This window comes from Nelusetta ayraudi, unplaced genomic scaffold, assembly GCF_046127955.1.
Source record: "Nelusetta ayraudi isolate G7.1 ecotype Tasmania unplaced genomic scaffold, CSIRO-AGI_Nayr_v1 ptg000048l, whole genome shotgun sequence".
Taxonomy (NCBI): Eukaryota; Metazoa; Chordata; class Actinopteri; order Tetraodontiformes; family Monacanthidae; genus Nelusetta; species Nelusetta ayraudi.
In genome coordinates, this window is record NW_027466098.1 from 9,426,103 (window position 1) to 9,449,910 (window position 23,808).

The 23,808-nt window shown below is 44.7% G+C and overlaps 2 protein-coding genes across 4 annotated transcripts in view; one reads left to right on the forward strand and one right to left on the reverse strand.

Moving 5' to 3' along the window:
* sipa1l3 (signal-induced proliferation-associated 1 like 3) overlaps positions 1 to 9,949 on the reverse strand; it is a 63,322-nt gene extending 53,373 nt beyond the window's left edge. For 2 of the 3 annotated variants that reach the window (XM_076036171.1, XM_076036173.1), the window contains exon 1: positions 9,521 to 9,949. The gene's annotated coding sequence lies outside the window, so the exon portion shown is untranslated. The remainder of the gene's footprint in view (positions 1 to 9,520) is intronic. The other variant, XM_076036174.1, reaches the window with a different exon arrangement.
* A 1,280-nt stretch (positions 9,950 to 11,229) lies between these two features.
* Positions 11,230 to 23,808, forward strand: part of map3k10 (mitogen-activated protein kinase kinase kinase 10) — a 33,982-nt gene continuing 21,403 nt past the window's right edge. Inside the window, 2 exon segments of the mRNA XM_076036175.1 lie at positions 11,230 to 13,203; positions 13,206 to 14,141. Coding sequence (XP_075892290.1) covers positions 13,158 to 13,203; positions 13,206 to 14,141 — 982 coding nt within the window. The 5' untranslated portion in view covers positions 11,230 to 13,157.

Consider the following 23,808-nt stretch of genomic DNA (forward strand, 5'->3'; position numbering starts at 1 on the left):
TGACAACATTTCAGGTAGCGAGAGAGAGGAGTGGAGAGCATGCTTGCCCGGGTGCGTGTCTAGCTCAGGGGAGGGGGTGGTGAAAGGGGTGGGGCCTGTTTGGGAACTTTTTGGGCTAAAAAAAAAAGTGGGTCAACAAGTTTGATCCGATGCACCCGCTCACCTGAGAGCTACAGCAATGTGTGTATGTGTGTGTGTGTGTGTGTGTCTTGGGGGGGTGGGGCAACGTCACCAACCCCACTGTGTCCTCCCCCTCTCTATTCAAAAACCCTGTTTGACCCAGTGATTATATCTGCAACACAACACAGGGGGCATTTCCCACACACACACACACAGAGTCACACACCTCCTTTACCTCTGTAGAAATTATCTCACATCCCCTGTTGTTGTTGTTGTTTTTTTTTATTGTCAATGTCTTCCACTGGGATCAGTGAACTTCCTCGATGGGAGCCTCGGCCGACACGGCGAGCCGGACGCTTATCTAATCGGAGCTCCTTCCGCTCTGCAAGGTTCTTCGGCGGGGAGAAGCCAGAACAAGAAAAGGGAGGACAACTCATGAAGGTGAAAGAGGAGATAGGAGCGCGCATCGGCTGGCTGGCTTTCTTCTCGCAACAAGCCTCCCTTGTCTCTCCTCCTGCAAACCCCACCTCCCCCACCCACCCACCCTTCTCTCTCCCTGTGTTATCAGCCCATCCGTCTCCTACTCTCCCACGATGATAACAGGCTCCACTGTTGTGTGCAGAAACACCCAAACTTCGGGTGACTTCCTTCTCTCCTCCACTCCTCGCCAAACGACTCCTGTGGGACGTTTCACAAGGCTGCCTGTCACTGCAGCAGTGCACACTCTTGATAGAAAAGAGGCAGGGTGCACACACACACAGCTGAAGGAAGAACTGGATTGTATTGCAGTAAATGAAAACAACAAATAAATACTGTGATAATAACTGTTGTTTCTACTGGAATGAAGAGCATTCAGCAAAAACAAGCGCTACCCATAATCACTTGCAGCAGTGCATGACATGAACGCAACTTGGCAGCGGCCAAATACAAAGGGTGGAAAGTACTATGAAAAAACAGCCAAAGACGACGCTTCCCGTCCAAGTGTTTTGAAATGTAGTGACAGCGGAGATAATTAAAGCTTGTGTCATTAGGCAGAAAGCACTGGAACGCCCTCAAATGTGTCTGACTGTGGAGGAGCTTTGTCCTCCACAAATTGTATGCATCATATTCATATCATGTGCATCGTAGTGTGAGACCAGAAACTTTCCCCCATTCATTTTTCTATCACTGCTCGTCCTGCACCAGGTCTAGGTCACTGCAGGGCAAAAACACAGAGGCAGACGACCACTCGCACTCGAACCTTCAGTCGATTCCGGGCTCTGACTTCGTGGAAGCCGAAGTCGACCCGTGACCTTGCACCACTGCACCACCGCGAGTCACCCTTACTCATCGTAGTACACTTTGGCTGCGTTCAGACTGAAGCCAAATCTGATTCAAATCAGATTTCCTCTCAAATCAAATTTTTAAGGCTGCCTGTCCACACTGTTTTTCGCAAGTGTCCAAATGGGATCTGGCTCTGTTCAGACTAGGCCACATTATTGAGCAATCTGACCGATTGCTGTGGCAACGACGCATCTGTCCAAATGCCATTTGAAACTACCTCCCGAAGGTGGTTTCAATTCGTTTTGCAATTTGCGGATTTCATGTGATTTGTGACTGTCCAGACTAAAAAAAGAGCCATCCCCTTTCAATCTGGATGGGCTAAAAATCGGATTCTGGCTGGCAGTCGGAATGCGGCTTAAAGTCTTTGTACAGCACCCAAAACACTGAATAGCAGTTTAAAAAAACGAAACAATTAGAATGCAATAAAATGCAAACATACCTGACAGATGTGAGAGCAGTACGATCTAAAAGATACACTATGTGAGAAATGCTATAATCTCTCGGCTGCAGAAAAGCTGTCAAGTTCTGCTCCAGCTGCCTCAACTGTATGTAGATGAGATAAATAAGTTGATTAATGTGTAAACAGTCTTTGTTGGAGTAGAAGCCAAAAGTCAAGGCAAGACAGGGCTGCTTGTTTCTTTTTTTGCACAAGCCATCTCTCAAATATAACTGAGGATTAAGGCCGTGTACTCGCAGACATCAGCTCTGCAAAAATAAATGAGGTGCCTGCTTTGACACAGTGGGGGACAATGGTGCACTGCCATCTGGCAAAAAAAATAAAATAAAAAATAAGATATTTAAATAGACTCAAATTCTGCTGTGTCATCTGGTTCTCTCATCAGGCTGACCACAGTGGCCATTCAAATTATTGCACAGACTCCCAGTATATGAATCTATGAAATCAGTTATGCGGCTTGCCTCCTTGCTTTCCGGCCGATGTAAGGATACAGTTACTGCAACCTTTCCAGGGTAGTAAAATCTATCTGTGCAGTACCATTAATCAGCGAGCGGCATTTCTGGCAGGACCCTTCAAAATTCATGATTCCACAACTTGAAGACGGCCCTTTGGAGACAGATCTCGGCGTATCTCCAGTCCTCTCTGGACGCCCACTGATCTTTCTTCAGGCCTGAGCATTGATAGAAGAGGCTGTAAACTTGGTACAGTTACAAGCAGGACCACTTGTGTTATCACCGTTACGAAAATACACTGTGAAAAAACAAATAAGGAGAGAAATAAAATGCAGACTGAACACTGTGCACCGCTACAGCTTACAGCTTACACTAGTGGGTCTGTCTCAGACTGGTCCAACAGCAGTTAAGGGAGGAAATGGACTCTGTCTTTGTCGGGACTCAATTGGAAATAAAGCGGAAAGAAATGCACACTTGGATACAGTAGAAGCATTCGAGACACGGCCCGAGAGGCACGCAAGGAATGAACGCACGCTATAGCCAATTAGCATTAAAACAATGGGTCTACAGTCAGGCGGCCATCGGCCCCGAGATCTGAGGTATGAAGAGGAAAAGGGCAGGGCAGGACAGGCGATGTATGCACGCCTCCTGACACACACACACACACACACACACACGGTGGAGAAAGACTGGCTGATTTTCTAATGTTTCCCCAACAACTGCACAATAAAACAGCAAAAAAACAAAAAACAGTGACTAGATAGATCTTTAAATAGCGCCACCTGCTCCACGCAGACCATTCATGCATAAGGCAATGTGTTTTTAGCCGTCTGTATATTAAAATGGACATGCGGGACACTCAAACAAAACATCCTGGATGACAAGGGAAGTGGGAAACATTAGGATCTATCTCCATGTTTCCTGGTGGGTGTTTGGTGTTACACCCTTCCCCCCCCCCCCTCCTCGCAGCAGATGTGGGCTGCTGGAATTCCTCTCCGGTGTCCGAGGTGAGCCAACACAAAAGTATCCCAAAAATGAATTCCAGAGAGCCGGCTCTTTAAAGTAAAACTCCCGTGTCCTGTGATTTGGCCAGTCCCTCCACCCCACCCCACCCCACCCTCCCTCCCTCTCTTCCCAGCCAGCGACTTGATTGGAGGCACCAGGGCCACTTCTCCTCAGTTTCCCTTTTTGTCTGATTCATGGCAACAGTCATCCCTGGCCCGCGCACTCACATCCTTCTGTGGGGCCGAATCACATCCTGTGCGGCGGTCCGACCTCCGGGCTCAAAGAGGAGGAAAAGGGCTGGCAAATACTCTGAAAGGTCTATGTGTCTGTGGAGATTAATTTATCCAGGTAGAAAGTTCTTTTGAATTTGTTCCAAAAAAAGAACAAATTTAAAAACACAAGACGTTCGTTCCGGTGTTCACCCAAACGCCTTCATCAGTTGTTTGGTCCACAGGAAGTAGCTCTGGCCGTTATAGACTCATACGGGTCACATGACTGAGGTCACATGACAGCCCAATGTGTGAGCCAAAGAAGATGGTGTCCCAGCAGCCTAAGCAGATGCTCCTCCAAATAGGTTGGTCTGTTAAGCGCCGGGGGTAATGTCTCCAAAACAGCATTGTAAGATGAGGACAGGTGATGTCTCAGTCCCCCCCCACTCCCCCCTCTACTTTCACATAGATGGCCTTTTTGACGGCCCTCTCAAACCATACATCCTCTATGAAAGGTCTAGTGTGCAGAATTTTGAAGGAAACCTGGTATTTACGGTAACCGGCCTGAGAACACATTTCGTATCGGGGTTCCTTAAAAATGGCGGCGCAAGATGGCAGCTAACTAGGAGCAAGACTCTTGCTCTATGTATATTCTAATAGACATATGAGAACTGTTCTAAGGGCAGGAAAACCAAATTACTTTTATTGTACTGCGAGCATACGCTTTTAATATTGTATTTAAGGGCAATATCTTGAGTTTTTACCAATATCAAAAAAAAAACAATTCAAGCCCAATATTACACACTGGACCTTTAAATCGAGTACCCTTAGAAAGGAAATGAACGCTAACGGTGGTGCCGGTGGTTCAACAGCCACAACAATGGATTCATTGCTCTACAGGGAGAAAATAAAAGTGGTGGCATGCACATCTGACATGAGCGTACAGTGACTCACAGCTCACACAAAGTGGACCAGGTCATTACAACTTTGTGTTGATTCCTGTGAGTCAGGACTCCGTTGATGCAAGTGATGCCTTTGAACTTCCCCATTTAATGTTCGTCATCTACTTCACACCTGCAGCAGTCTGACACCCCGAAGATGCTCCGACTCAGTCGGCGGAACTCACACAAAAATGAGATCCAAATCAGGCACGGCTGTGTAGGCGGCTGGCTCAGGTAATTAACACCACAGGACCCCTGTGAGTCACGGCTGTGTCGTTTACTGACCTGCATTGGTGTCGGATCCCTGAGAAGCAGAACAATAAAGCACAACGTGCGTCGCGGTAAAAGACTGTGGTCTCAACACTGCGCGCCAGAAAAGTCTGTGGCGGTGATGGATAATCAATGCTTTTTGGCAGCAGCAGGCTTCATGCGAAGCCGGGCTGAGCAACAGGTGTACGTCGCGTGTGAGGGCACGCCAGGATAATGGACTCCCGCTCACTGCATAAAAACAGATGGCAATAGAGTCAGGTGTCTCCATCCAGTCATGCAGGATTTCCCTTTTCCAGAACATTAGCGCGACGCCGGCATATTACAGAGCTCTTTGTGCACACGAGACAAACCAAACGCGCGCACCTGTCAACTTGGAGCTACGGACATGTATGGAGCAGGTGCAACAACATGCCCTCCCTCGCCTCGCCCTCCTAAATGCAGTAACAGACCATCCCTTCAGCCAGGACCGGACGTGGAAGGGAGGAGGGAAGACAACTCCCTCCCTCGCTCGTATCCCAACTCATATTAATGTTTGCTGCAGCCAATGCCTCGAAAGTCTGCAGAACAAAGTCTCGCCCCCCCGGAGTTTAAATGCGCGAGTTGCGTCTCTGTCATTAACCATCTCTAAAACACCATTTTACCAGCACACTATCAAGACAGAAAGTTAATAAAGGGGGAGGGTTAACAGATAGGAGCTCTTGCCGTTATGAAAATGAGCACATCCAGTGCTGCTCAGAAACTAAGCTGGCCTATAGCCAGTTATCACAGCAATTTCCTATCCCTCGTGGCCTTGGATTGAGTGGGAGAATTCAGAAATAATCCAAATAGTCAGGAATGTTTTCCTTTGTTCTTTTTTTAAACCACCCTCTGTGTGAGTCGAAGTTCGTTGAAAAAAAGGAGCGTGAGTGCTTTTCAAAAAAAGTGGCGCCACTTTTCTTTTTAGCTTAGTGAATCTAACCTTCAAGCTCATGTTAAATTTACATTAAGATTTATTTAAGTGCCAGTAGTAATTTAGTAAAAACTCTTAATACAAATTTGATTTATTATCATTATCATTATTATTGTTGTTGTTGTTATTTATTTATTTTTAATGTCTGTGTGTTGTAAAGTCTAGTCTTAAACACTGAAATGTTGTTTTTTGTTTTAAAACGTAACATTATAAAATATATATAAAGTACAAACATAAAAAAAAACACTTCCTCTCCGAGACGTTTCATGGTAGGAAGACGCTGCACTCCCTCTCGCTCTCTCCCTCTTGCTACCAGCACTGACCAGGGGAGGAAACAGGCCAACATGTGGCAAAGGAAGGCCTCCACAACATCTGTGTTTATCCTCCAGTTAAAACCAACAGGCTATATTTACCCTGGTCAAACATGCCCGGCACAGAGGAGAGTCAAACCTAAAAGAAGGATATATCCTAAAGATTGACTGCGTTTTATTCAAACCTAGGAGGACCCGAACCCATGTAAAGTAATATTGCTTCTCCTTAAAGGGCAGAGAGTGATTTTCTCATTTCTGAACCTGCGAGAGACGATAGATTGGTAAACAACACCTTGAAGGAGTCGGACAGGATACACGGGAGGAGGGTTTGATAGGCCGACCGGCCCGCTAGGAAATGTTTTATGGGCGTGCAGTAGGTCATAAAGCAAAGACTCATTTGGAGAAACACGGTGTGCTCCTCTTTACCGTAAATCTCAGAGGGTGCTGACTCTGCCATGGACGGTGATTTATGGATGAGACCCTCAAGGGACACATGCTCTTCAAATACAGTGGACCAGGGCAAGGCTGCACTTGATTTAATGCAGTTTCATCTGAAAAATGCACTCTAAATAATAATAAGCATTTGACGCAGGTCTGCTGATTGCACACTCAAACTGAATGGGTTAAAGACTCTCGAGTTGTCAGTCAAATGTAATTTGTTCTGCTAACCCCAGACATATGCTCAACACATTAGGAGTGACTACATCTGTTAGCTAGTTACAAGTTGATCACAACGCTTTTGCATTTTGTCCGTTGCCTACCAAAGTTGCACACATGAACGCAGCCTAACAAAGACTGTTTCTACGTCCGCTTTACGGGGGAGGAGGCTGCGGTGCTAGGTGTGTGTGACGATGACGACGCACTCAGATTAGATATTGACCGGAGCCGCGTCCACGTCACACTGTTGGATTAAAAGCAATATAAACTGACGGCATGAGGCAGCAGGAAACATAGCAAGGGTGGTTCCACATAACGCTTTGACAGTAAATTAATGTATGAACCTTGATGTATAACTCAAGTTTACGGTCGCGTGATCAGTCAAGTCAAAACACACACACACAGGCTTAAGCCTCAACCGTTCATCCAGATGGCAGAAGGTGGCCCGAGGTAAGTACAGAATGATCCTCCTGTGACATGTCCTTTCCTGACAACTATGGGAACACTCGGTTGTTCATTTATCTTTTGACCTTTATTGAACTACGACTCCTTTGTGGGTTGTCGAGAAAGCTTGGCGTTCCAAAGGTACAAGCAGAAGGTTTGTCAAAGCAGAGAAAGGTATTCTGAGACAACAAAATGCTAATTTGAAAAAAAACAAAAAACAATTACTATTGGAAACAAATTGCGAAGACAACAAACCCGTTTCTAGTTTTCTTTTTTGCAAATGCAGGAAGGAGGGAAATTTAAATGAGATGAGTCACTCTTGCGAAGATCACGACTGAGCACAGGGGGAATTACTCAGGTTTCTTTGAAGGAAGGATCCTCTTCCCTGACAGCTGTTAGCAACAGCTAAAAGAATGAGCGGCGGAGAACACGAGCAGCTCTTTGGAAGGAAGAAGGCAACTTTAATCTTGTCGTAGTACTCTGCAAATGCTGCTCGAGGTTATCAAATTAGCCAAGAGGCAAAGGGATAATGTCAAAAGGGCATCAATGAATAAATAAAACATTTCACATGATAACAATCAAGTGATTGTGGCAAAGGAACCGTCACCGAAACCCTTGATAGAGATTCTTGCTCTTCAAGTTTCTGACTGCTCTGAGGCATCTTTCACAGTCTAAACAACAATCTTCTTCAGTCATCTTTCCACAAGCACTAGCTCCCATTGTTTAAGAAATCCATTCAAATCAGCTTGCAGGGACCTGCATCTGAATCCAGTGGTGCAATAAATCACAGTGAATTACATTAATTGATGAACATGAAATGCGATGTAGCCTTGTAAGACAAGTAGGATCTTATAAAAGAGCAGTAGGATGCATGTAGTGAGTGTTTCTGGGAAATAAAACGTCATTTAATGACAAATAAAGTGGCATTGATGAGGCACACGGTTCCAAATTCAAATTTGAGATATGGTAGCAGAATGAGCAGGACATTTTATTATAATGTGAAAACATCCAATGCCATGATTGTCACATGAATGTTCTAAATGTGACGAAACCGAAGAAAATACACGATTACTGGCATGGCTATATCATTATTTCATTACATTTATTTAATCATTACAAGCGAAAACTAATGAGCGTGTTTACGCACTCAAAATCTTAAATGAGAAATCAGTTCTTTTTCACTGCACAACAAAAGCAAAAAACAAACAAAAACAAAACAGGTGCAACGTAAAACACCGCAGTTGCAGGCAATTAAGCAATACGTCCTTTTCGGGCTGATTCTCCGGGGGAAATAATTTCTACTCTCTCTGTTCCAGGTGGGAGAAAAGCAGAGTAAATGATGCTCAGAATGTGCGTCTCCACGCTCTGCTGCCCTTGCACGACAGATCCATCATCCTGATACGCAACGTGTCATTTCCTGAGGGCTGGGGAATACAGCAGCAACACGGGGGATACCTCGATGAAAGCGAGGAAACTGCACGCAGAGGCATGATCCCCTCCACGCTCGCTCCACTAACTACACACTCGACTGGTCAAAAACACACGAGCCTGCAATGTACACATCCCTGCCGTGCAAGCTAAATCCTCCGCAACCCGAGAAATGTTGACAGCCGGGTTCACAACTGGCTTCTATTTACAAGCACGTCCTTTTTTTTTTTTCCTTCTTCTTCTTCTTTTTTTTTTTTTTTACATCACAAACGTGTTGCACTACCGAAACCAAACGACACGCTCGGTACGGGAAGAAAAATCCCTGGCGTTCCGCCGTACGGCAAAAACATTCCCCACGCAGCTCATTCTTTAAACGCAGCCCCGCGCGCAGCAACTTCCGATTTGCAACACAACTATTCCAAATTCAAAGCTCGTTCTGGCTAAGTGGCTGGCTAGCAGCACCCCCCAAACAAAGCCCCCATTGTCTGGAACTTGTAGTCTTGCCGGTTTGCCTCAGCCCTCTCAAGTACGATTAACTCAGGTACGAAAAAACTACAAATCCGAAGTCTGTACATCATAGTGGGCATGCGCAGTGAGGCGATAATGATCAAGAAGGTTATAGATTTTTCTTTTGGCTGAGGATTTTTTTTTTTTTTTTTTTTTTTAAGAATAGCGGAGTCGTTCGTGGTTTACGTTAACTTGGTTGAATGACGGAAGCTTCCAGCGTTGCACCGAGCCGCTCTAGACGGTTTGAGGCGGTCCTCGGACGGCACACTGCCCCGTAGTAAGGGCACTGCTCCCTGCATTGAGTGAAGTTGTTCGGCTCGGCAGCCTCTCGGTGTTTGCCTTGCCTCGCTAACGTTTACTTCACTCGTCACTTTTCGGCGCTTTCGAGTAAAGCCGCACTCTTTGGCTGAAACTGCTCACACAGAACAAAAAGAAGACGCTGCTTACCTGATAATGTTCCGGTGTTCAAACCCGGCTCGTATTCCGTTAAAATAGTTCTCTTTACACTGTGCGTCGGCTGGCGGTCGGCTGCTCTATTCAACGAGCAAGACGTTCCCAAGAATCAACCGAAACCACGGCGAAGCTGCGCCCGCACACTCAATGCGCATGCGCAGCACCGCTTGGCGCAACCTAATGATAGTAACACACGGATGACAGCAAACTACTATTATTGGGGCTGTGGGCGTGTGGACATGTATTGCATCGATTTGTTTTCATAAGCTGTGCACTTTCCTTTAGGCATTGAAACCAAGCATCCCAAATAAAAGTCTAAAACAATTCTATTGTCCACGTTTATTATGCGGCATTATCAAACGTCTAGTTGACTGTCTCGCACAAATTAGCTAATAGCGCGATCTTGTGGCTGCCAAGCATAATACATTTTGAATTAAAAACGATTGGACTGTCACAATTGGCGTAATTACGCAGCAAATTTATGAGACTGAATAGTAAAATATGTCAAATAGAAAGAAAGCTCAACGCTTTGTAGTTGGCTGATTCCAAGCACTGCCTTTGGGAACAACAACTGGAACACATGGATGAGAGAAGGCTCACGAGTTAAAAGAAAGTACACATTCTAATACATATATGCTCTTGTAGTATAAGACTGTTTTGATTAAAACACGCTGTTGCAATGTATTTAAATGGTTAAACAGAAACGACAAGTATTTTCAGGGACCAGGAAAAATATTCCATCCATTGATAAAGAAGTAGATTTTTTTTCATGTCATACACAAGATTATCTGAATTATGTTCATGTTATTGGTGATAAAAAAAAAAAAGTTTTATTTTATAATGATCCTCTATGTGTGAGATGACTTGCCATGTTTATTATTTGAAATGTATTCTTCTTTTTGCTTGTGTAAAAATTTAAACAGATACAACTAAATAGATAAAATCAGCTAAATCTTACGAGGTAATTCAACAGTCTCCCTAAAATTCAGATGGACAAACACTATAAAAGTGAAGAGAGCAAATAAAATATTTTTTGCACGTGCTTTAAAGCAATTCTTAACCTTTGCAGACTTCAGTCCATTTTGAAAATGAACACACCTTCAATAAAAATAGGTGCATTTCATTCATCTGGCACCAGGGGTCAGTCTAGATTAATTATATCATAGTTTGAATACCTGCGATGAATATTAGTCATAACCCTTTAATGATTTCGTGAAATTGAATATCAGAACCCAGAAACTCAGTTACTATTTTTATTTAGACTAGAATCTATTTTTTTTTTTACACACAAACCTGCACAAACCCCCCAGCAATTGAGAAAAGTTTTACTAGCCATTAAATGCACTGTAGAAATAATAATAATAATGATGATGATAATAATATTATTATTATTATTATTATTATTATTATTATTATTATTATTATTATTATTATTAATAATAATAATAATAATAATAATAATAATAATAATAATATCAAAATAAATATAATTATAAAATGTAACATTTCTCTTAGTGGTGGTGTATCTGTGTAAAATACAGATTGATTGAACTTCACCCATTATTCTCTCTTAATTGTAATTTTACTAATTATACGGGTTATACAAATGTAGGTCAGCAGGATATAACGTGAAACTGCATTTCCCACGATGCACCAGCGCACCCCCACCACCAGGGCAGCCTGTCTTGCTGGAGCGGACCGAAGTCTACCTCTCCTCCCCGCACGGTGAGCTAGGGGCGCTCCGATTTGCACGCCCGAGATGGAGATGAGAGCGTAGGCGGTGCCCCGGCTTCAGCTCTTCCGATGGTTTGTGGATCAGTGACAAGGGGGAGGTGAGGGACCACTCGCTGTAGGCGAACAGCACCCCGGCGTGTTTGGATGTAAAGGCAGCCCTTGGAATGACGCGCCTGCATGTTATGTTCCCCGCTTCCTTTGGAGATAACGCTTGTGTCACCAGTGCGGACCGTCGGACAGCCGGCTGAGCGGTAGGCTGACATTGACTCCGGGAAGAAGCGTCTCCGTTTGTCCAACAAACTGGGTTACTGACCTGGATGGTTGCCCCTCTTTTGCTCGGATGCGACCACACCGCCCATGCAACGATATCGGTGGACGTCGGTGCCCTCGGTGCCCAGGTTGGGTTACGGTGAACGCTAATTATTTACGCGTTTACGCAAAAGCTGTTTGAAGTGGGGCGGAAGACGCAAGCCTGGACTGAACGTTAACAGGATTTTACGCGCAGGATTTTGACACCATAATTATTCATTTGCCTATTTTTTTCTCTCTCCATTGTTATTATTATAGCAGGCGGGAGGAGGGGATATGTTGTTGAATGAGACATGGGGCCGGAGCGGATCTATTCATCGCCATAATTCATAACAGAGGACCGGCAACTGTGCGGCTTCAAACGCAGACCTTTGTTGATGATCATTCCCCACGATATTTCCACCGTGTAACGGCTCGCCTCTATTTTAAACGCCTCCTATGTTGAAATATGGAATACAGATTAGTAATCGGAAAACACGCTCGCGTTCTCTTGGCGCTATAATGAGAAATGATGGCATCCCTTCTCTGTCTCCATCGAAGCGGAGTAGTTTCTCGTCCAAGCGAGGACTCGTCCCCATCACCAATGTAGCGACTGAAGCAGGCCGCTGCACAGAGACGGAGGCCGGTTTGTTGTTGCTCAGACCCAGACCTGGATGCTGATCATGGTGCCACTTTGCCGCCCCGCGTTGAATACCTGCTGCTGCCCAGCCGTCGACTTGTTCCCGTAATTCCCCTCCTCTCTTAATCTCCGCCAAGGCTGTTCAGCGTGCGTTCAAGCGGCTCACGAGTGAGTGACCATGCATGCCAGGATTTAGCCTGGACCGGCTCGAGTGGATATAGGGCGAACCACAGTATTCTATAGTGTAGGAACCAGCCCCTTGGAGATGGCCGGCGGAGGGGATGTATTCACTCTCGACTGGATGCTGAGAAATAAGGACTCGGAGGATTTCATTCAGATCATATACAGACTGGAGTTGATATTGAGAGACACTTCATTATATTAATATTCGTCATCAACGGTAACCAGATATCTGTGTCTCTGTAGCTCCCGAGCATTGTTTATCCATGGGATCATATGTACTGCAGATTATTTATTTATTGAGGGAAAACATTGCAGTGTATAATAACTGGCATTTTATTATGTAACTGAGCTGTAATAAGTGAGGAAAATGTTGGTTTAAAGTCACAAGTCACTGACTGACTAATCAGGACCTTATTAGATTGAAGGGTGTCGTTGGGCCAGCTAGTTCTTTCATTTAAGACATATTCAATTCTCCTTTGAGTGTCTTCAGCCAGCTTTTCTAAAAGACACAGTTAGGGAAACAGTGTGATGGAGGGGAGCCCACTATTGAAATCGGTCCTGCTGAGTTTTATTGTTTGACCTGGTGCCGTTTGTCCGTGAACGAACTTGCCTTTGGGAGTATATGTTACTTACACGTTGCGTAGCGACTAGTGACAGTATTTGGCACGGTTTCAACAGTGAGATGTGGTGATGGGGGAGAGCAGTTGTAGCTCTCTGATCTTTTGATCCCCCTCCTGCCCCCAGCCGGTGGTTCGAGGCCACCTCGTCTCTGTCAATGGGCCCTGTATGGATTTTGTGCCTGAGTTGACCGAGGGCAGACCCACAGTGTCAAACTCATGAACCCATACGGCAGAGCAAACAGCACGGCAGCCCCCCTGGCCTGCACCAGCTGCGGGGGCTGCTGCTCGCCACCTCCCGCTTGCCCGATCCCACTCGGGGTGTCCACCTCTACTACCTCCTCCTCGTCATCCATACCCCCAAACATGACCCCTCCTCCGCCAATGTTCCCGGCCCTGGTGGTGCAGGTGGAGAATGGCAGCAGCTGGAATTCCACCATCTCCTCATCCAGCTCCCCGGATTCCCACCCGGGCCACTGCTGCGGGGCGAACAACCCCTACTGGACGGCGGTTTTCGACTACGAGGCCACTGCGGATGAGGAGTTAACCCTGCGGCGGGGGGACCTGCTCGAGGTTCTCTCCAAAGACTCCAAAGTGTCCGGAGATGAAGGCTGGTGGACGGGAAAGATCCAAGACAAGGTGGGCATCTTCCCGAGCAACTACGTCACAAAGAGCGACTCGGCCAACTACAAGCAGCTGACCACGAGGGGCCTGGTGGCGGGCGGCGTTGGCGAATGCCCCTTGGAGATAAACTTCGCTGAGCTGCACCTGGAGGAGGTGATCGGAGCCGGCGGCTTTGGGAAGGTTTACAAAGGAGTCTGGCAGAGAGAGGAGGTAGCAGTGAAGGCTGCGAGACAAGACCCAGATGAAGACATCAGTGCCACGGCGGAGAACGTGCGGCAGGAGGCCAGGCTGTTCTGGATGCTGCGGCATCCCAACATAATTTCGCTCCGCGGGGTTTGCCTGCGGGAGCCCAACCTGTGCCTGGTGATGGAGTACGCCAGAGGCGGCGCCTTGAATCGAGCTCTGGCCGGAAAGAAGGTCCCTCCCAAGGTGTTGGTGAACTGGGCCGTGCAGATCGCAACGGGGATGGACTATCTACACAACCAGGCTTTTGTACCAATCATCCACAGAGACCTCAAGTCCAGCAATAGTAAGTGCAAAACCAAGTGTTTTTCTTCTCTAACAATGTGGTTCGAGTTGTTTTGTTTTGTTTTTGAACATTTGTGACACACATAAGATTTGTGATAACAGAAACTCATGTGACAAATAAACGACAGATAAAAGACAAGAGTGTGAACTGAAAAATGAGCTGGATCCTAACAGGACAACGCCATCTGCTCATACAACCAATTACTACTTAAGAAGACATGTAATTAACACACCTCCACACCTTCTCTATATCGAACTCCATATCATACCAATCATAGCAACTGGTTTTGCATAAGATAGTGCTGCTAACAAACTGAAATTGAATGAACAATGACTCAAAGTGTCACGTTATCCATTACAAAGCAAAGTGCTTATAGCTCATAAAAGAAATGTTAGCTCAGAAAACAAAGACTCATTCTTTGTCATTTGTTTTCTCACCACAATGATAAAACTTACACACTGGACCTTTAAAAAGACACTATGTAAACTATAGGAGGGTTCATTAATTTGTAATGGCGAGAGTGGCACTCTGTTCTATCTGGCCAGACAGAAGACTATGTTACTGTCCAGACTGGACAGGTTTGTTCTCCTAACAGGGTGACGGGCAGATCTCGGTAGACTGAGTAATACACCAACTCAAAGTAAGATACACCAAAGCTAGTTAGTTTTTTCCCCACGCTTGTCGGAGAAGAAATAGCAAAACAAGAGGGTGTCATTATTTAACTGAGCCTACTTTTGATTTATATGTATTTCTTCACGTTGTTATGGTTCACATGTTGGAACAAACCTGGCAGGGCCCGTTTTCTCCAACCAGGGAGAGGTATCAGTAAAATATCAGTACCCTCTTGTGATGTCACAAAAAGCTAATTTCCAGCGTGAAAAGCAAACCAAGCAAAACAAAAGCAGGGCTTCTGTCATTTCTATTGACTTGACTGACAGCCACAGGAGGGTATTTTGCATAATATGGAACCTTTCACATAGTCAGTTTCAGAAAGATAGCAAAATCTATACACCTCTCGCAAATGTGGACAAAGAAGGTGGTTAGCGTAGCTTAGCACTGGGAACAGAACATATTGGCATTTCATAGCACGGATGAACACAACAAGAAAAGTTAAATACTGATGCTAGTGACGCATATAAACGTCACAAGAGAGCAGGACGTTATTGGTCGTGAACTAGTTGTCCTACTTCTGATATTGATGTGTGTCTGGGCGTCTGTTTGCTTTGTTTGCATACTCCTCTGTCTTACTGACTCATCTGAGAGCCTCTTGTACACACTATACATTGACATTTCACAAACACATTCAGACTCACAATTGTGAGAACACAGGAAAGTGATTACCAAGCGCGCTGACGCTGCCTAACAATTTTCATAGTGGTTGACGCTGCATGGGGAAACTTACATTGCCGGGGAGCAGGACTCCTTTTGCCATCTTCTCCCTGTCATCTCTGCACCTCCCTCTGCTCTTCATCCTCCTCCTCCTCCTCCTGCTCCTCTCTCCTCCCCTCCTCAAGGAAAGCATTTCTGCTCCGCAACTCACTGTGCTATTTTTGGTCCTTTGTGCTACTTGCCGTTTAAAGACGCAGTTGCAGTTGTTGGTGCATCAAAGAAATACTACACGGATAGTACACAGTGTCCATCAACGTGCAATTGTGCGCGCGGGTGTACATGCAGATCCGGCTATGTGTGTTTATCCTACGTGACACTGGTGATGGGGGAGGGAAGGCAGAAATATGGGTGGAGTGTGCAGGATGCTGACTAAAGGCCTTTTGAATGAGGGAGATAAGGCAGAAGTAAGTATAGCTCCAACGCCCATCAACAAATCCTCAGTACCTATGTACTTATACCGAGTCTCAATCCTCAACTTGCATCCCTTATGTCTCCCTGGGAGACAATTATCAGTAACGCATGGGCAGTAGATGCCTATTGGACAGTGGAGCCTTGGCAACAACACCATAACGCTGCCTTCGCCATGGTGACATGGGCACTGCTCCTGTGCCACTGACTCATACAGCTGCTAGCCGCTGTCAGCTGGGCACAAAATGTCAGTCTTCCCAATTTAGAATAGGCTATTATCTACGCAGAATTAGCAATGGAAGAAATGCAGGAATGTGTCAGTAGGGGGTTTGAGCCATGCAAGCCCTTTGGAAGTTAATTGTCGTTGGCTGAGATTTTGGTGGGTGTCGACACAAAATGTGCGCAGCAATGACCGATGACTTCTAAACAAAAAGCCCACGTGTCAAGAGACGCTACTTTGAGAAAACACTTGCTACTGTTTTGAGTTCTACTTTATGTTCTTTACCCATCGCACTGACTTTCTAGCAAAGCTTCTTATTTATCCAGCTCGTGGCTCAACTGTGTTGGCTCAAGTGGCACAAGCTACACTGGAATTCATCTGCTTTGCTCAAGTTTCTTCAGGAGTTACCATCAGTCCTATCTGTCAGGTGGGTTTTGGCTCGTCTGCTAGTGATCACATAGATATTGGCTTCCTGAGCTTCAACGTCCGAAACTCAAGCAAATTCTGGATCCTAATTTTTTTTATCCTCCAGTGGAGCAGCACATTTGATCATCCAAAATGCTACAGATGTCTAGAAAATAGTGTGTTTATTTTCTGATCAGCCCTAAATAAGGCTTGGTTGTAGTTTTCTACTGCAAATATGCCCTCAGTGACATCTCAACAAATGTTGATGAAATTTTTGTGTTATAGCACACACTTCCTGAGAAGTGGAGCGAGTTTAAGATGTAAGAATAAACCGTTCTCATTTCTGGAAAGATCACTGACAGACAAGCACCAAATATTATTGTTAGAAATAACTGGTAGTTGCTAGTAAGTAATTGTGTTACTTACTACCAGCTAAACAAGTCATTTTGTTTAATATGGGAACATTTGAAAGGAGAATATTGTGATATAATCACATAATATAATAATGTAATATTGATCACCTTGTGAAAATATGACCTTAGATGTAATAATTACAATGCTGAGGCACAAAATGGATCTTTTAAACTTTCCAGAACAACAAATGTGTAGAAGGTTATCAAAGGCTTTGGCCAAATTTAAAATCTTGAGACTTTGAGGCAAATTTGCTGATTTTATAGGCGACAGTAACAGGTATTCTTTAACGTGTTTGTCCTTCTCATTTGTGGAGTATGTGTGCTAATACCCTGACATTGTTTCTAAGTATAGTTGTTGTATAGTTTGGTGAACGTGCTTAGTTGCATTCCAACACTGGGAGAATTAGAGATGAGAGATGAGCTTGTGGGCAGTAAATAAGCTGAGGATCAGAGAGAGCGGAGTCGTGTGAGGCGGAGAGAAGACTGACGGGAAAGAGAAAGAGAAGGAGAGCGCGAGGGATAAACAGCGCTTCATCTCAGGTTAGGGTTACACCTCAGCTCATTGTCCTGGTGTGCTGTTCTCAGGTGTCCTCATCGAGCCACCAACAGCTTGGCATCGCCGTGGTTACAGATCGGCCCCCGAGCTCGTCCTCCATCTACCAGCTTTGGCGCGCTGCTCAGCAAACCATCTTCTTTACCCGCCCCCCACAAAGGAGAAAAATATATCAAAACAAAACGTGACCGTGATCGTGAAGTCACAGTGTTTGAAGCTTTTCAAGCATTTACAACACGGTGAATTTTATTTTTGGCCCTCTCAGGTTCTTTCATCTAATTTTATCCTAGTCTTTGTGGGTTTTCTTTTTTTCCCCAGACTTCTTATGTCCAAGTGCGGCATTGTATTTTATTTTTTTAACCTTCAGAGCGCTGCAGTTTGTCAAGCCCAGAGTGAGGCGATGTAACGGGGATAATCTGATTACTATGACCTCCTTAGAGTGATGTCACAGCATGTTTGTGGGTTGGCAGGTCATTGCTTTATGTAGTCATGGCTCACCTGTCACTCTGATCCAGGCTCAGCCTCCACTTTCTCAAACCAGAGGGCAGTGGTTCTCCCACAATTATGGCGCAAACAACAGCAAGACCGTCCTGCTCCTGTTCTGAACTGTCAGTGTCATTTTCTGAGTCAGAGTCAGTGACTAATCAATTAGGGCTTCTTTGAAGGGACATGTGCTTAATTATGCACTTGCGTTTTACCACATTAAACCCTTCGCTGGAAAAACTGGATGCAAGAAATTTAGGTTTAAAAGCGACCCAGCATGCAGAGAAGGCGAATGATTTACAAGTAAAACTAGAAAGCCCAAGTCCAACATATCAATTCAATAGACAGGTGGGAAAACTTGACAGGCAAACACAGTCAAGGTGTGGACAGTCACAGGCAAAACACAGGGGGCTTCAACAGAAATTGAATCTACAAACTGAAAACTCCGCGGCAAGAAAACCAACACAGGCCAGGTCATATGTGCAGCTGCGGCCTGCATGTAAAAGTTCAAACATTCATATACTAAGAGCTAATATTGGCCTTCCACCTCAAGCCGCTTGCCACCAGAATGTCTTTATGCTACCTCGGTCTTCGTGTCTTGTTGAAACAGTTGAACGTGAATATGAGTGACCGTTTCGTTGGGTGGAGCCTCTTTGATTGAATTGCACAAAACACAAAAAAAATGAAAATAGACAGACCACCGTTGACACAACCGGGTATTTGAGACTGCAGTGAATGGACGCCATGTGTACCAAGTAAACAATCATGTGAGCGTAGGTGTAGTTCTCTAAAACAATGCTGAGCCAAATGTTTTCTTTGAAGTGTGAACTTTGGGTGGCTGCAGTTTGCACAGTATGATTGGAATATCTATTTGTTTATCCTGAAGCACTTGACGATCCAGTTGTCAAAATGTATTATTTGTCATATGAGAGAACTTTACTATGAAAAACTGTAACAAAACCAAACCCCGTTGAACCCTCACAACATTTTCTTTTTTAAAGACAATGCATGATGTTCAACTTTGACCACCTTATATATTTTTTCTCATTTTATCAGGAAGAGAATAAATTTGGTGTTTGCTGGTTTCTCGACATGTTCAAGGCCGTGTTTCCACCTGGTATTAAAATTCAAATTAACTGATCATAAGTGGAGGGCCTTACACACCCAAGATGCATTTAAGATTGGATGGTTGATTGGATATAAGGCAAGGCAAAGTCAAGGCAAGCTGGACTATTGTCTAAAGAGTTTTAAAGAGTAATCCTAAAGGTTTTGGTTTTGAGTTATTTCTTAATTTTAAAGACACACTACACCTACAGGCGGATTGGATTTCCTTTTTTTTCCTGGCATTTTTACAACCGGTCCATTTGAATTATTCTGCTGGGAAAATTGACTTGAGGCAAACTAATAGTGTGGCTCTGGACTGCACACATTATATCATTATGTAATTGTGTAAAATGCCACCTCGGCTCTGGTGGCTAATGGAGCAGAAGCCGCTGCTATCTTGATTCTCAGTGTGTGTCAGCTGGCCCTCTTCACACCATCTGAAAGCCTTAAAAAGAAAACCATTCAGATACCTGCACACTGCAGACGGGTTCAATTCTTCAAACATCGATTGCGTCTCGATTCACGGACTGCGCTCTTCGAGGGCTGCATTTTTTGGTCATCGTGTTCTGTGCAACAAGACTCAATTCAAAAAAATCCTTCACATGCGACTAAAGCAGCCATTTTACGAATTTGAATCAGATAGATCGTCCATGGGCCATTATTTCCCAATATGCTGTTGGCAGACAGCATGTAGCTGGATATCTTCCACCTTCTGTGCAAGATCATTTTATTCAATAGTGTTTGGCTCAAAGCAGCATGCGTGTTGCTTTGATTTGCCCAATAAGTTTTTCTTCTGTATCTTTCTGGTTAACGAGGTGTGGTTTTGTGTATTCCTGCCTCCTACATGTAAACAAAACCAACAAGGCATTCAGCCACTACAAGTGGAAAAGTGTCCATGTTTATACAGAGTGGGGGAGTGTGATCGCTGGTGGACACTGTAGACGCACTTGGAGACGCATGTTGGTGGAAATGTGCCTGTGGCCGACGACTTTTATGACCAGGTGAAAACACGGCCAAAGTCTACTGTACGTCTTGGCCTCCTGGTTTCAGTCATGACTCGAGCTTTTGGTGATTTTGGCTACAGCACTAGTAAAGAGGTTACAAAGTACTATCGACAAATGTGGATTGTATATGTCAGGACTTCAGTGGTTACAGTTCAAATGATGTGGACAGTCAACAAGAAAGAACCAAGAAATAATGAATGTATTATTATTATTTGAAGCAATTCTTTCTTCTTCCACCTTTGTATTTTATCCAGTCTGGAGTCGGGGAGACAAAAATGAAGAGAATGAATGTACTGTATGTCTCTGATGTGAGGTTACTAATATTATAATATTATTATTCCTCTTTGTACCCTGACTTGTTTTTTATTTTATTTCAGTAAATTCTCTAAACAAGCTAGTCGGAGATTTAACATGAGCACTTTACTTAAGTGATATATTAGCTGGTTAAGAGATTAGCAAGGCGAGATAATGCACATCATTGAAATGACTACATCTGGTCCTGCTTGTATTTTGTGTGTACGTGTGTGTGTGTGTGTGTGTGTGTGTGTGTGTGTGTGTGTGTGTGTGTGTGTGTGTGTGTGTGTATGTGTGTGTGTGTGCGTGAGAGAGAGAACATAAGAGAGAGTCTGTTGAGGAAAGGATTAGAGCGGTGGCCAGTGCCGGCAGCTAATCCCTCGGAGAGACAGCGTGGTGCAGGCCGAGACTGTGACTAACTAGAGAGTGAGCTAGCAATTCTCCCGCTGCTCAAAATAGAGAGGAGAAAGCCTCCATCGCACGTCGCTCAACATGAGGCACTACAGTGTTCGATGACTGTGGGTTTAAGTTATTTCATATATGCGGGAAATGTGGCCATGACAAGGGACTTTCTGGATAAGCGGTGTACATTTGCTCTAAATGATCCGGAGTTGGGGGGCGGATTGGTGGGGTGCACGGCACAATTAAAGCTTAAATGGCCAAAGGGAAATAACTGCACATGCTTGGATTTTAATACGCCAATCCTACTTAAATTCACATTTCAGTGTCACTTATGGGCATCTGGATCCGCGTGCACCATCTGCTTATGAATTCCAGTCTAATTCTAATTTATGTTGAGATTAAGGCGTCGGTTTAGCGACGTACATCACACAACACATGCTGGGAGTACGTCGGATTAAGAGGGCGCTGAGACAAAAGATGTCTGAATGGTATCATTCCACTACATGTTGTTGGACAGCGTTAACATTCTCAACTACATGGTTGTTTTTGATTTGGTCTCATATGGGCAGTCATGATATATACTGTTCGCTTTGTGAAGTGCTGTTTTAAAATCCCGCATTTAAAATGAGGTTTTGCCAGTTGTAGTGTATTACTGTAAGAATACAGACAGACAGGAGTGCTAAGAAGCCATTGCCGTGTTGTGTTACAGGGATGGGATCTTAAGTTCTCTGCTCATCCAAACTACAAAACCGAGACGCATAGTGACACCAAAACAAAAAGCCAAGTGCGTCAAAAAGAAAAATGCCATAAGCAATTGCACAGTGTTTGTACATCTGCTCTCTCCTGTCAGGAAGACAGCGCAGGTTTAACTGGCTGCGCTAATGTCAGCCCCAACTGGTTAACAAGTAAATAAGTAGTTGGATGTTCAAGCAGCACCTGACTCAAATGGCAAAACACGACGTAAAGTGATCTTTCCTCCATTAAAATTCATCAAAGGTTTAATAGATTGACGATGACTCCGTCCGTAAATTGGAGCGAGACGACAGAAATAAAAGGGAAAATGTCCAGTGATTAAATGACAGTGTGCTTATGGGGGGTTGGACAGCCGGACAGACTGGCGCTCGGGCCCAGAGCTCCCCCTCCTACTACTGCCAGCATGCGCACACATACATACACACTGCAGCAGGGCAACAATGACCCCTTTCTCACACAGCAGCCCAAGACACACACACACACACATATACACACACAGAGCAGGAGTCACAATGGCAAGAGTCACTACTGTAGAGGCAGTGGGGCGTGGGGGGTGGAGGCAGCCAGGGGTAACTGTAGGCCGTGAATGACAGCGCCGAGAGACGCACGGAGGCGAGGAGACGAGATGGGCGGAAGAGCGGAGCCGTGGCTGCGGAGAAACCCCCCGGAGGCTCGGGTGCAAGCGGCAATGAGAGGATGGGTGGGGGAGGGGGAGATGGAACGCTAGGGACAGGGAGAGGTAAGAGGCCGGTTGGAGACGAGGTCAAAGCACTCTTCCTCCTCTCCCTGTGCATGAAGCTGAAATGATTCTCTCGGCCGCCCCGCGCGCCGTGGCTGCGGTCTGTTCTGCACAATGTAAATTTCCTCTTTGAGGGTTTGCATGAGGGCTGTGAGGACCTGTAGCGCACTACTGGTCAAAAGTTTGGACACACATTTCTGATTGAATGGTTGTTCTTTCATTTTCATGACTATTTACACTGCAGATTCTCACTGAAGGCGTCAACGCTATGAATGAACTCCTATGGAATTATGTATTCAACAAAAAGGTGTGAAATAACTCAATAAACAAGTCTTATATTTTAGATGATCTAGAATGGGCACCCTTCATATAAAATATATATAACATAACACATTTAGATATTTTTTCTTTTGCTACATTAATCCACATATCTTTGTCATATATTTGATGTCTTCAGTATGTATCTACAGTGTAGAAAGTAGTAAAGATAAACAAGAAACAGGTGTGTGCAAACTTTTGCCTGGTAGTGTACACCTCAAAGCTGTGCGTGGAGATTCTAGAAGTAAGGAAAAGAAAAAAAAACACAACCTTGTACAACCCTGCGAAAGATCTGGGGTTCACTTCCTAAATAGAACACATTTAGCTGTCGAGCTCCAATCCAGAATCTTTATATCAGTTTTGCCAGTCTGTTCAGACAGAGCAGGACAAGACTGTTGCAATGTGTCCATGAACAAACACAAAAGAAGACCAAGAAGAATATCAGGAAGTGACTGCGAGACCAGCTACCGCTAGCGAGACGCTACCTTTAATATCTTTTCCATGTTCATCCATCCATTTCCTATGACAGCGGGGAGGGGAAGGGGGGTGTCGGTGTGCGATCCCAGCTGTCTGGGGTCGAGGGCGGGGTTACATCCTGGACACATCACCAGTTTCATCGCCAAAAAACACTCACACTCACGCCTACAGACAATTTAGTCGCCAATTAGCCTCATGTGCTCGTGTTTGGACAGCGGGAGGAAGCCGGAGTAGCGGGAGAGAAGCCACACAGACGCAGAGAAAACACACTCCGCGCAGAAAAACACAGCAGGGTTGAACCCGTGACCTTGCTGTGAGAGGACACGACTTTTACATATCCTCTTTCCCAATATGGATATTTAAAACACCGTGTGTGCCGTACGCACACAAACCATCACGTATTTGTACTCTGTACTCATCAGAGAGAAAACAGCAAGACGGAATAATGCAATATGTCGTAATGACATTTTGTTGCTTTTATCAGTCACCAGAGGTGGAAAAAGTATCCACATTCTGTGCATGGATAAAAGTATGTAAAATGATTTTTTTTGCCATTTATTTGTTGATCATTTTACAAAAATGAAAAAGTTGTGACAGAATAATTTGGACTAAACGGACTCGAAGTGTTGCATGAGTATGTGGATACTTTTTAACAGCTTTGGTACTCTCAGCACTAGTTTTTTTGTTTTGTTTTCAACTGCAGCA